We start from the raw sequence: 14,161 nt of genomic DNA, 5'->3' as shown, positions 1-14,161 counted from the left end.
AGGTCAGACACATGGTGGGGAAGGATGTCTGAGAGGAAAACTAAGACGCCCAAGGTATCTATCGGGAAAGCATATTTAGTTCTGGCCAGCATCTGAAAGGAAACAAAAAATGAGAAAATCGTGTTTTGTGACCCAAGCCTCAGAGAGGAGGCAGGTCCTGCTGAAACACATGGTGTCTCGTAGGGACTCCATCCTGTTTCCTATGGTGGCTTTGCTGATCTCCACTGACTCCGCAGACCCCTACCATGTGGTCTACCCTACTCTCCTGCCCTTCTGTCTGAGTCAGTGATAACAGATGCTGTTTTTCAACCTCAACTCCCTTCACTCTTTCATTGTGTTCTCCCCTCATGGTACCACGGAGAAAACCTAGTCTCTACCCGCCTCTATTTATTATTGCTTACTTGTGATAAAGGTATCACATATCCCAGGCTGGCCTCAAACTCTCTATGTATCTGAGGCTGCCTTTAACTTCTAATCTGCCTGTCTACTTCCAGAGTACTTGGATTACAGGAGTACATCACCACACATGGTTTATGGGGTTCTAGGGGCTTGAACCCAGGGCTTCCTGCATGTTAGGCAACCGTTATCCCCTGAACTACATCCTCAGCCCCAGTTCACTGTTTCCTTGCTTTGTTCTATTTGTTCACACCTTTCCCCAAAGTCCAGAGAACAGAGGTCCCTAGAGCGTCACCACAGGCGTAGCTCACTGGTGCGGGTGTCTGTTTCCACAGTAGGCTCTGCGGCTGACACAGGCTTCTGCCTGCTCCTCACAATCTTGCCATTCCTCTACCTCCCCACTCTACCAATGACCTCAACCACACCTGAGGCCACAGGACAGACCTCTTCTCCCTAAGTTACACAATCTGACTGTGTAGCCTCCTTCCTTTCCTGTTTCAGACGGAGTTGCTATGGCTCTCGTCCTCACGTGAGTCTCTCCTATAGTGTGACTAGGAGCTGTGTATCTCCAAAGGTCAAGTGTTGAGAACTTGGAGTCCAGACCGGTAGTACTGCGGGATGGTGAAATGTAATAGCTGAGTGGCTGAAAGAAGACTCCTGCCTTTAGAAAAGACTGTGGCGCCCCAGTTTGTGCTTCCTGCACAGTAAGATAGAGAGGCAGGTGTTGAGCCCTTGAACCTTGTCCATGCATGCCTGCCTGCATGTGACATTGATTCGCCCAGAGCTCTGTATATGCATGTATGCAATCTACCACTGGGCTACACGCCTAGCTTAAATCTTTTCTGGGGAACTTCATTACAGTAATACAAAGCTGATAGCAGACACTCCCGTCTGCCTCGTTTTCATTGACATCTGAACATGCTTAAACTTAAGAGTCAAGAAAATATTTCCGTGGTGGTCTTTTCCTCCATCTCATACTTACTGCACAAATGAATATATGTATGTACTTTTTGTTATTGTGTTTTGCAAACAAACTTAGAAGGAAGGCATGCTGCCGTCATCTCCACTAATAACCTCTGGCTTACTCTCCGGCCTCCTGTTATCTGATTTCTGGCTTTGCTGTTCAGGGTCCTCCATGACTTCCTTATTGCTAAATCCAGTGAATGCTTCCCAGTCCTTATCTCATCTGGCCCCTTGCAGGTCCCACCTGACCCTCCTGAGAACCCTTGTGCTCTATCTAAGCCCTTGCTTGGCTTCCTGTGTTAGTGTACTCTGAAGCCAGGTGCTTGCTTTGAATCTCAGCTCCACTAATATGGCTTTGACGTTTCCTCCCCTGTAAAAGGGGTCACAGAGAGACTTCCAGCCCAGGATTAATGTGAGATGAAGGGAATTCATAGCATGGTAAGGTAGCGTTTCTTAATCCTTGATATGTTCCTCCATGTTTTCTTTCTCCATTTTTTGTATATTTAGCTGTCGTGGTCCAACTAGAAAATAAAAAAACGACAGAAGGTACTTCAATCTGAGGGACTTTAAGTACAGGGAATTAGTTGCCTAGGTGATGAGAAACCTGAGAAGCCAAGAGGGGCATGACAATGTCATCAAGAGCAGCAGTAGCAGAAGCTCCCATCATCCTCAGGGCTGGAGGGTCAGTAGAGAAGTTGACCTTAGTAGAATCCAGTATCTTCTGTGGACTCTAGCTGAGCAACAGGGATGCTCCTCTCAGGATAGAAGGCAGCCTGGCCAGCTTTGCAAGAAAGAGGAAGACGAGGGCAGGGGAGAGACTTGACCTCTGTCTAAATCTTGTATTCTGGTTTCTCACCAATGTCCTTCTAGTGCCAAAATATGATCCTTAGGGGGCAGATGACATGAGGAATCCCCAGTCTTTCCCAAGATTTATTAGATACTGGGGGAAATATATTTCTATTGGGTCGGGAGCAATTATTTCCCAAAATTCAGAGTGCCTGCTTAAGAATGAAGTCCAAGCCAGGTATGGTAGTATAGGCCTTTAATCCCAACACTCAGGAGGCAGAGGCATAGGAGATCTCTGTAAATTCAATACCAGCCTAAACTACAAAGTGAGTCCTATGACAAATAAAGCTACATAGTGAGACTCAACTCAAAATAAAATAAAAGTCAGAGGTAAGTAAACTAGAAGAGAAAGCGAAGGCAAGATCGTTTGAATTCTGGGGCCAGCTTGGTTAGCACCTAGTATGACTTCCTGGTTAAGGAGCCAGTTTCCTTCTGTTGATACTGCTTTACATAAAACTGAAAAAAAAGCTTAAAATACAAAGTGAAGCTGGGCTGTGGTGGTGCATGTCTTTAATCCCAGCACTCAAGAGGCAGAGACAGAAAGATCTCTGAGGCCAGCCTGGTCTACAGAATGAGTTCCAGGGCAGCCATTATTCAAGTATTTGTACTTGACTGCAAGTGGCATTAGGTGACAGGGGCTATGTGCTCATCTGGTCCTTGAGGCTTAAGGAGGCTTTTGGGAGTGAAGTGGGGGTGTGAAGACAGCACCACCTGAGGAAGTAGCTTAGGCAAAGCTCCTGAGGTAGAGGTGGGGAAGAACTCTGCTAGCAGTAGATGACTAAACAGTCTGAAGCAAGCACATGAATTTTGAACATCTTAAGGTGGAGAATGGTCAGAGAGGACATGGGTGGGAGAGGCCTGAGGCCCTCTCAGTGCACTGATATGGATGTTAGCCCCTCTCTCTCATTCTAATTTCCTCTCTCTCTCTCTCTCTCTCTCTCTCTCTCTCTCTCTCTCTCTCTCTCTCGTTTCGTTTTGCTTTGTTCAGGTAGCTATTAGCCAGTGCTACAGGGTTACTGAGTAAGATTACTGAGAATTTGTACTCAGTGGTTGGGGTAGGAAGAATCTGGCAATGAAAGGTCAGCTATGAAGGACTGTGGCAGGGAATAGAGTTGTTGCCTGGGGAGGAAGGATTAGCAAGTACCCAGCTGACTCTAGCTGGTGAAGTAGAGACTGGCCTCCTAGTCCAAGGGACTGAAAATGATCTGTACCTTGCCGGAGGAGGAGGAGGACTCAGCTAAGAAGCAAGGGTCCTAGTGATGTGTTCAGAAGTCTAGAATATGGCGGTAATGAGTTATTTCAGGATAGAGTTTGTCCAAAGCTCACATTGAAAACCTGCTCAAATAAATGCCCTGGGAAACTCTTCATTCAAATGAGCAATCACTGTAGATCTGAACAGGATGAGTTCAGGTTGAGTGAATGGGACTGCAGGATAAAGAAGCTGAACTTAGAACTTAAACAAATAGTGTTTCAGGGAGTCTAGGTTAGCTTGGGCTACACAGCAAGTAGCAAACCAGCTAGGGCTGCATAGCAAGAAAAGAGGAAACAGAGCTTAGACACGAGGGTGTCTGTTGGCGACAAAGGGAAGGCAGGCCGCCATAGTGGCCTGGGAATTGAGAGCTGTGGCGAAGTCAGATGCTCCATGATAGACAAGAGCTTCTCAAAGCAAAGTAAGTACGCAGTCATCAGCCTGGCCACGGAACACTGGCCATCTATGAGCACTGAAGGTGCTAACTACAGGCTCCGAGTCCTTCCTTCTGACTACCAGAGCAGCCAATGTGAACCAGTGTCATTTGTGTGCATTCCCCTGTGTGTGCAGAGAGGCAGAGTGGGGAGCTGGGGCTATTCAGGGGATGGTCTCAGGAGTTTGGTTTGAGAACTGACAGAGCTCAGAAAGCATGTGACCCATTTGTGTAGGACAATGTAAGTACTTTCAAACTCTTATCTCTTGAGCCGAGTGCCTGGCTCTGTGCTGGATGCTTCGGGTACAGGTGAAAGTAAACAGGTCTGCTTAAATGTTCATTGTTCAGTGAGAGACAGGCCAACAGATGGTTCAGTGGATATGACTAGTACTTAACTCTGTAGCCTGGACAAAGTTAATGTTAAAATGCCCCATTTCCCCACCTAAATTGTGGTTATGTTATAAGGATGTTCTTACATTTAATTTTGTTATTATTAACATGTGCGAATGCTCGTATGTATATTCCATGGTACATGTGTGGAGGTCAGAGGACAACTTTCAGGAGCAGTTTCTCTCCTTCCACTGTGTCGAGCCCCTCCAGCTTCCAGGCGAGGCTCCTGTCTTCTCTGCCTCCTAGCTTGCTGTGGAGCTGCTGGGATCACATAGACTTCTCACCCCGTGGCCTCACTTTAAATGGGGCACTCTGCACTCTCTAAAGCGAGGTAGCCCACTATAGGCTGAATGTCCCTAACCTGAAACCATGAAAGTCTAAGTGCAAAGTGATGCAAAATGACTCCAAATCTGAAAAGTTAGCCACTACAGTTAGCTTTACAGTTTACAGTTTGTAAAGCCAGGCATGGTGGCGCACACCTCTGACCCGGCATCACTAAAAACTGAATCAGATGTGTTATCAGATGACTTTTATATCAGTACTTGGGAGACAGAAGCAAGTAGATCTAGGTAAGTTTGAGGCCATCCTGGTCTACATAGCCTGTCTACCCAAGACAGCCAGTGTTACATAGCAAAAACCTGTCATCCAAAAAGGAAAGAAAAAGAAAGGAAAAAAGAAAGAAAGAAAGAAAGAAGGGAGGGAGGGAGGGAGGGAGGGAGGGAGGGAGGAAGGAAGGGAGGAAGGAAGGGAGGAAGAAAGTAAGGAACTTTTAAAAAAGATTCCTGTACTCACTCACTAACTCCCTGTTCACTCCAACACCATTCACTACAGCCAAGATACTGCACCAGTCTAAGTTAGTTTGCTTTGCTGTGACAGACTTTTACTCTGTGTATGTACTCCACCTTGATTGTTCTGTATTTACCTAAAACATAACTGAACTGGTATTATCTCAAAGCCAGTGGGCCAAGTGTAACCTAGGGGGAGAAGGCCCTCACTGGCCAGCCACCAAGTATAACCTAGGGGAGAGAGGGCCCTCACTGGCCATCCATTCTAGCTAAACCAGTGAAGTTCAGGATCATAAGGTTAATAATAAGAAAGTAATAGAGATGAAATAATAATTTAAAAATTGTTAAGAAACCTGAGAGATGGCTCAGTGGTTCAATTCCAGCACCCACACTGCAGGTCACAGCCATCTGTAAATCCAGTCCTCGGGGAAACAACGCCCCCTGCTGACTTCCTTGGGTACCAGGCACACACATAAAACAGAAATACAAGCAGGCAAAATATTCATACATATAAAATAAAATTTAATTATTAAACAAGTAGAGGCCAAGGGTAATGGCACAGGCCTTTAATCCCTGCACTTGAGGGGCAGAGGCAGGTGGATCTCTGTGAGTTCAAGTCCAGCCTGGTTTACATAGTAAGTTACAAGACAACCAGACCTACATAGTGAGACCCCGTCTCTCTTTTTTTACTTTTTTTTTTCTTCTGGTTTTTCAAGACAAGGTTTCTCTGTGTAGCCCTGGCTGTCCTGGGATTAAAGGTGTGTGCCACCATCATCTGACAAAAACAGAACTAAAAATGGTGGAGTGTTACTGAAAAAGACCAATGATGACTACACACACACAAACAGACACAGACACACAAAAACACACAAACACAAACACACATCAAATGACAAAGTAGTGGAATATCTCCAGTGAATGATCATTGCTTCCTGTTTGAACCAACACATTCTTTTTTCTGGTAACAAAAACACTCTGCTTTAATGGTCTCTCTCTGTCTCTGTCTCGCTGTCTCTCTCTCTCTCAATCTCTCTGTGTGAGTGTATGTGTCTTTGTGCGTGTGTGTCTGTCTGTCTGTTTGTCTGTCTGTCTGTCTCCCTGGGAATTCACACACAGGGTCTCATGCACAGTGTTAAGTGCTCCACTGAGCTATTCTCCCATCCCAGTTGACTTTGGAAATCATCCTCTTCCTGCCTAAACATGGAGGTGCTTCTAAAATATTAGTAATATCCCATGTCTTAACATGGAAGGTTAGGAGTATGAACATTGATCTTATCCTTTCACTGACAAAAATAATATGTCTAACTCTTCACATTCCACAGGCACATTTCTGGATACACTTAATTTGTATATTTCACTTTTAAAAGTCCCTCAAGTCAAAGGTAACTAACTGGATTCTAGCTCTCTCTGACTGATCAGTCACAAATACAGGTGTGGATGTCTGACCCAATTCCAGCTAAGATAGAGCTCTGCCGAACTATCAGGAAGAGGGACCCTTCCTGCTTATTGCAAGTGACAGACTTCTAACACCATCAGCACGTACTCTAGCCATGCCTGAAGCCAAAAATATCTGGGTCCTTTCAATAGCAAAGCTTGTACATTTTTTAGTTTTATGCCATTTTAAAAGAATCTTAACTAGGGGCCAACAAGATGGCTCATCGGGTAAAAGGCACTTGCTCTGCCAGCCTGAATTAGATCCTCAGGAGCCCACTTAAGAAAGCCTGGTGTCTTTCACCTATCATCACAACACCTCCAGATTGGCTGGGGTGGGGTGGGGTGGGGTGAGGGAAACAGAGACAGGAGAATGGCCCAGAAGCTCACAGCCAGTAGCATCACAGAAACAAGAAACCTTATCTCAAAATGGCCAGGGGGAAGAGATTTAAAAAGTTATTCTTTGATCTCATGCACACAAGTGCATCCACATACACCACAGGAAAAGAGACTAATTCTAATAGCTAGGCGTGGTGATGCACACCTTTAATCCCTAACACTAGGAGGCAAAGGCAGAGAGTTCAAGACCAGCCAGGCAGATCTACATAGCAAGTACTTGTCTCAAAATAAAAAGTAAAAATATGATTCATGTATATGTCTGTGTGTACAGTGTTGGAGCCAGAGGTTAACAGTGGGTGTCTTAAGTCACGGCCCCCACCGTTTTTCTTCTGGCTTCAAGCTCACAGAGATCCACCAGTCTCTGCCTCCAGAGTGCTGGGATTACAGGTGTGCACCAGTACACCCAGCAAGCTCCAACTTGTTTTTTGAGACAGTCTCTTGCTGAACCTGGAGTTTACCAGTTCATCTGGACTGGCTGTGTGGTATAAAGATCCTTCTGTCCAGTTCCCAGAGTCACTGATGTGTGCAATTGTCCTTTATATGGATGCAGGAGACCCAAGTTTAAGTCCTTATGCTTGCCCAGCAGGCACTTTATGAGCAGTCATCTGCTCATCCCCAAGCCCAATTCCCTTGTTGGCCTTGTTGGTTCAGCTCTGTAGAGCTGAGCACGATCTTAAACTCCTGCTCCTGCCTCCCCTCCCAGTGTAATACAGCGTGGGTACTGCAGGTGTATATTGCCATCATGTTCCGCTCATGCTCCAGCCTAGGACAAGCTAGGCAAACTCTCAACCAACTGAGTGGCCCCACACTGCCCCTCAGAGGCACACTTCATTCTTTTTGTTCATCCAGAAAACAGTTCAGGGAGTCAGGTACTGTCCTAGAAACCTAAGATTATTCACTAAAGCAGCAAAATCCCTGTTCTCAGAATTTGCATGGTTATGCAGCAGGGAGTATGAAAGGAAGAAAGAAGATGGGAAGGGGACTTCAGGACCACTGGCTGTTGGGAAGGCCAGACTTGGGTAGGCTTTTCTGAGAATCTGAGACTTCAATAGACTTAAGGAAATGAGGGAAGTGGCAAATGGATGTCTGTGGTAAATGTCAGGTGGAGGGCACAATAGAGCAGAGGCCTGAAGAAGGCAAGAAGAGTCAGGGAATAGACTGATTATGTGGGCCTGGAAGGACCCTTGAGAACAGTCGCCTTCACTCTGACTGCCACAGGGACATTCCAAGGTCTTGAGCAGGAAGTAGGCAAGGTTGCATTCCCAGGCTGCTGGCTGAGAATTGGTTATATGACCCACTATATTAGTTAGCTTTATTTATACTATGTATTTTATTATTATTATTATTATTATTATTATTGATTAGGGTTTTGGTGGTGGTGGTGGTGGTAATTTGTTTTAAGACAGGGTCTCCTGGCCATTCAGTCTTCAATTCACTGTATAGCATTGAGTTTAAAGGTTAAAAGTTTAGGGGGCTAGAAGAGATGGCTCAGCAGTTAAGAGCACTGGCTGCTCTTCCACAGGACCCAGGTTCAATTCCCAGCACCCACATGGCAGCTCACAACCGTTCGAAACTCCAGTTCCAGGGAATCTGACACCCTCACACAGGAAAAACACCAATGCACATAAAGTAAATACTTTTTTTAGAAAGTTATAGGTTTAAAGAGAAGCTATGAAAGATGACAGGGGATTTCCATACCCAATGATTGAAATGTAAAAGAAGAGACACCTTGGTGGCAGGAAGGGTCAAGAAGTACGTATGTAAGAAGGTGGAGGTGTGTGGAGAAGTTCTAACCAAGGACTGGAGGCTAAGAGGGGTCAAGTATTCAGTTTCAGAATGAACACCCAGGCAGGAGGCTGAATCACAGATGAAACTGCTCAGAATACGCGGACAAAAGTAAAATAGCCAAGAAATAGGTCAAGTGGTTTTATTTACATTTTAGCTGGAGAGGAAAAATGAAGGGATACAAGGTTTGGGTAGCATCAGAAGAATACACCCACCCAGCCCTCGGTAAACAAGAATTCTTCCCTCTGTACCACAATTTGGACAGTATGTGAAAGTGGCAGATTCACCAGTCCCTCTTTCCTATGAGAACAAAAAAGGCCATTTGGAAGTGTCAACTACACAATTGAAACACCATCTGAAGCCAGAGAAAGTAATTCCCTTCTGTGTAACAACCTGACGCTGTTCTCAGCCTGCCAATGCCTTCATGCCCCTTACCCAGAACCAATCCTAAATTCTTGTCTAGGATGAAACTCCAATGTCTAAAGAGGCAGGAAAAAAAGACCTCACAAGACTGAACACAGCACCTGACTTTACTTCCTGCCCTCCAAAGGCACTGATACTACCTAAACAAGGTAAAGATGGGCAAGGGGAGCCCCCCAACTGCTCTCATTTCTGCAGCTTGCTAGCTTCTCTTTACAAATATTTGGGAGGGGTTGGAAAGATGGCTCAGCAGTTTGAGTACTTCCTGCTCGTCCAGAGGAACTGAGTTCAGTTATAGGCGCCCATGTCAGGAGGCTCACAGAATCTGTAACTCCAACTCCAGGCAAACCAACACCCTCTTCTGGCCTCTGAGGGACCTGCACACACCCAGTATCCACACAGAAGCACACACCCAAACACATACACATACAAAATAAGTCTCTTTTTAAAAATGTATGAGGATACATGTACGCCAAAACAAGAGAATGCTACTCATGATCAGAGAGGAACTATAACGCTTAGCCTCTAAGGAAAAGTGGCTGATTGTAAATTGGGCCCTGGAGACTTGTGTCATTTAGATGTTCTCCACAGTGGTTGGGATATTTATTAAATGTTAAATAATTAATAATAGTGCCTTCAAGACTCTCAAAGAATAGATCCTGTGGAGGATCCAGGCATAATTAGGCAAGGGTCTTACTGCCAGCCAACCAGATCTTAGTAGGAAAGAGCATTCACCTTCCCAAGTACTTATTAGTAAAATGGCTGCACTTCTGAATTAACTATCCAAAACTGGATCATAAGGAAATATCCAAAATAGCTATATGTAAGGCAAGGGATATAGCCCAATGGTAGAGCACTTGCCATGGGCTCAATTCATAGACAGACAGACAGACAGACAGACAGACACACACACACACACACTGTAGCATTTCCTAGTATTCACTAGGATTCACATCCTCTTCCCATACTGTGCCAGTGTCCCTCTATAAGCAATAGAATACAGCAGAGGTACGTCACTTTGAGGATCAATACATACAGAGCTGGCTGGAGTCTTGGGCTGTCTTGGATCACCTTCTCTGGCAGAAACCAGTTACTATGTTGTGAAGAACCACATGAGTGAGCCTAGCATTGATGTTAGAGTACTCCCAATCCAGTCTTCAGATGGCGGCAGCCTCCTGAAGGTGTGACTCAGAACTACCCAGGTTCCTGACTCATACAGTATTTTCAGGTGCTAAATTCTGAAGTAATTTCTTTTTTTGTTTTGTTTTGTTTTGTTTTTTCGAGACAGGGTTTCTCTGTGTAGCCCTGGCTGTCCTGAAACTCACTCTGTAGACCAGGCTAGCCTCGAACTCTCGAACTCAGAAATCCGCCTGCCTCTGCCTCCCAAGTACTGGGATTAAAGGCGTGCGCCGCCACCACCACCCGGCTGGCTTCTGAAGTAATTTCTTACACAGCAGTAAGGAAATAATTCAATTTCCTACAGAGAACCGAGACAGCAACCAAAGGTTTAACCCTAGTTCCCATTCTACATCCATTCAAAATCAATTTCTCTGCTAATAAGAAAAAAAAATTATCATTCAGGCATTCAAAGATCACGTTTTGAATGCCAAACACAAGGAAGGGTTTGCAAGCTGCCTATGTTTCCACATAGTCTAAAACCTATAAAAAGCAATGGCCACAGAGGTTCTGGTGTGGATGCAAGAACATATTTTGAGCTGTTCAATTTATCCATTTCATTAGCTTATGCTTTATAAGTCCCTATAACTCCCTAGTCATTCTGAGAGCTCAAGGCCAACAAGTCAAGCTCTCTCATAGGAAATGTTACCTCCCATATGCCCTCCCATCTAAGGGAAGAAGAAAAGTTAAGTCTCCCGATCCCATTAATTCCATTAATACTAGAGAAGGGAAGAATTCATTTACTATTTTAGTAGGAGGAAGAGACCCTGATCTCAAGTGCTAAGAACAACTGGAATGTCTGCAACTCATGACTAAGTGACAGCAGGAGCGCAGATACAATCGCTGCTCAAAATCCTGGTCACAGCCGAAATGGCGATGGGGGCGGGGGAGATGCTGTCTCTTCCTCCTCCTCACTGGACTTTGCTGTCTCTCAAAGCAGCAGGAGAGTAGTATAGCACAACGACCAAGAGCCTTCCTCTGCACAAAGAAGGTCAAAGGGCGAGCTTGCTTTCCGTCAACCACAAAACCAGCCACGGCCAAACCTAATCAATGTGGTCCGCTATAGGAGGTGAATGAAGCCCTAGACAGAAAACCAGAGACTCTCCTCCAGCCGCCGCTGAGGTCGGAGTCAGGTGACTCCTGGGGCAAACAGCAAACCTAAACAAAGATCACTCCCCACATGACCGACTGGGGAGAAGAAGAGTAAAGCTGCTCAGACCCACCCCGGAAAGCCATTAGCCATTAACTCTTGCTTTTTTGCTGTCCGGAGAAACCGGAGGCGCCAACAAGTTATTCCTATTCTGCAGCTCCTCTTCAAGGAATGCACCTAGAGGGGTGAGGGACCTCCTTCCTGGGACACAGAGGCCAAGTACCGCAGCACACGCCCGGGTCCCCACATGCTCTCTGCAACCCGAACCCCTCCCCACCAGCTGTCACCCGCGCTCGGGGCCACACTCAGCCAGGGAAACACATGCCCTCTGGCCGCTCAGCCTGCAGCTGCGACCCCGCGGGGGCAGTGAGAGGACACGCTTTGACCAAGGACTGTTGGGGCCAAAGCACGCCTAATCTCCGGGAAAAGAAAGCCAGGATGAGCGCGGCCCAGTGTCAGGAGTGGTCCTGGACCCATCCTCCTCTCCCGCTCCGCCCCAGGAGTCCCCAGCCCCGAGCGCCCCACCTTGTCACCGAAGCTGCGGGCCATCAGTAGGTCCGGGCTGGGCGTGCTGTCGCCTCCCACGGCCTCCTCGCTGCTGGAGCCGGCTAGCGGGTGCGGCATGTCTCGTAAGGACTGGGGCCCCGTGGATGGCAGGGCCTTGGGGGGCCCGCCCGCCATGGCGCGCAGCGCTCAGGACCCGCCGCCGCCGCCGCTTACTCCCGCAGCTCTCGGCCCCACTCGGCCCGAGGCCCTGCACTAGCCGGTGAGGGCCGCCTCTGCCCGCTGCTTCTCCTGTCCGTGAGGCTGAGCTTCCGCGAGCGACACACCGCAGCTCCGTGGGCTAAGCCGCGGTGAAGCCCCGCACCTCCGGCCCTGTGCCCTGCTAGCAGCGCCACGCCGCCCACGGCTCGCAGCCCCGCCCCCGCGGAGCCTGTGCCCGCCGGGAGGGAGGGCGGGACGCAGAGTGGGGCGGGGCTTGAGGGAGGAGGCCCGCCCCGCCCACCTCCCAGCAGGAAGTGCGCCCACTGGCAGCTGCGCTGGGGGCTCAGAAGGCACCCGCGTGAGTTAGGGGCTTCCAGCCACAGTACACACGCAGAGAGAAATAAAATATAATAAATATAAATACGTGGAGCATATCTTAGTAACGTAAAGGATTACGTGGCTCAGAAGAACTGGAGAACATCGAGTGGGAAAACTAGAAGGATATTTAAAGAGGCAGTGTGATATGTCTTCAAATTCACACTGAAATCTCCATACAGGCTGGCTTCTGCAGCTAAGCTGAGTTTATACAAGGCGAAACCTCAGAAGCGTGAGCATCCGTAAATACCGTGTGCTACAAATGATTTATGGTCCTTACGTGCACACTTAGCCAGTCTTCTGCAAGAACCGTGAGGTTCTAGTTGCTTTTCATGCATTGATGGTTCCTATACTGGCCTCGGGCAGAACAGAATTTTCGGCTTTTATTTGCTAGTATAGACAAGGGTTTACTTCCAGCTCTTTAAAGTATATGTTTGTCCCTTGTCACTGGCGCTTCTGTCTCGAAGGCCAAGTTAGAGAGACATCTGCCCATCTAGCAAACACTTAGGTACTGTGTGTGGCTCACTGTGAAGAAACCCATTTTTTCCAATCCTCAAACTTCTTAGGTTTGTCCAGTTTGCCTGTTAAAAAACGGTGACAAGTTTTAACACCGTGATTCACAAAGGGCTGTCTATCTATCACACTTTCTCTAGAAACAAAACATGTAGAATGCAGAATTGAAACCAACCCAAAATAACTACCAGAGTCTCATGTAACTTCAGTGACCCCCTTCTGACATAGTCCAAAGACTTGAACCCTTAGTTCCATAGCTGTTGTCTTTTATCTCCTTCAGACCAGTCTACCTTGGTTGGGGAAAATAATATTGAAAGGGCACTAAACAGCAATTTTAAATGCTGCATCTGTCTCATGGGAGTGCTAGGGTCTGAACCTCTGAGTTGTGCAAGTTGTCCCTTCATTTATTATTTTAGGAGCTGCCTAAAGCTGTTACATATCCTATTATCTTCATTAAAACAGACGATACAACTATAACTAAAAATGACTGATCTATAGATGCCTGGCAGATTTTCTTCTTGAATATTGTTATTTATTTAACCCTCAATGGTGCTCTTAAGATTTCACAGAAGTGGGGCTGAAGAGATGGCTCAGTGGTTAAGAACACTGCTCTTATAGAGGGCCTAGATTTGACAACAACCATAAAATAAAAATAAATATGAAAAGAAAACTCCATAAAAGAGCAAATTACATGGCTCAGTAGGTAAAAGAACTTGCCACCTATGCCTGAGGATCAGAGTTTGGTCCCCAGAACTCATGTGAGTCGCCAGATACAGAGGCATTCTTTGATCCCAGCACTCCTATGGTGATATGGAAGATGGATGGAAGAAAATAACCCAGCTCTCTGGTCCGCTAGTCTAGAGTACTCAGTGCTGCAGCATCAACCGAAACATAAGAAACTGCCTCAACGAGGTGAAATGAAAGAACCAATTCCCCAAAAGTTGTTCCTCTGACCCCACGCATGTGCAGGCAGTAAAATAAAACTGTCTCCCAGCCTGCAAAGTAGGGAGAGGGACGCAGAGGGCCGTACATGAGACAGCTGTGGAATTAGATGGGACTCCCGAGGTCACGGCCTTTGTTGAGTGTTAGGAGCTCCTTAAATGTTAACTCCCTTCCTTTTCCCTCAGATTTTCTCTACTATTCTT

The 14,161-nt window shown here is 46.6% G+C and overlaps 1 protein-coding gene across 1 annotated transcript in view; it reads right to left on the bottom strand.

Moving 5' to 3' along the window:
• The window catches only part of Snx30 (sorting nexin family member 30), a 97,698-nt gene extending 85,367 nt beyond the window's left edge, over window positions 1-12,331 (bottom strand). The window contains exon 1 of the mRNA XM_028779942.1: window positions 11,949-12,331. Coding sequence (XP_028635775.1) covers window positions 11,949-12,104 — 156 coding nt within the window. The 5' untranslated portion in view covers window positions 12,105-12,331. The remainder of the gene's footprint in view (window positions 1-11,948) is intronic.
• Between the last annotated feature and the right edge of the window lie 1,830 nt (window positions 12,332-14,161).

This window comes from Grammomys surdaster, unplaced genomic scaffold (genome assembly GCF_004785775.1).
Source record: "Grammomys surdaster isolate TR1022 unplaced genomic scaffold, NIH_TR_1.0 363, whole genome shotgun sequence".
Classification (NCBI taxonomy): domain Eukaryota; kingdom Metazoa; phylum Chordata; class Mammalia; order Rodentia; family Muridae; genus Grammomys; species Grammomys surdaster.
The sequence above is the reverse complement of the archived record's forward strand: the minus strand, read 5'-3'. Positions and strand labels throughout refer to the sequence as shown.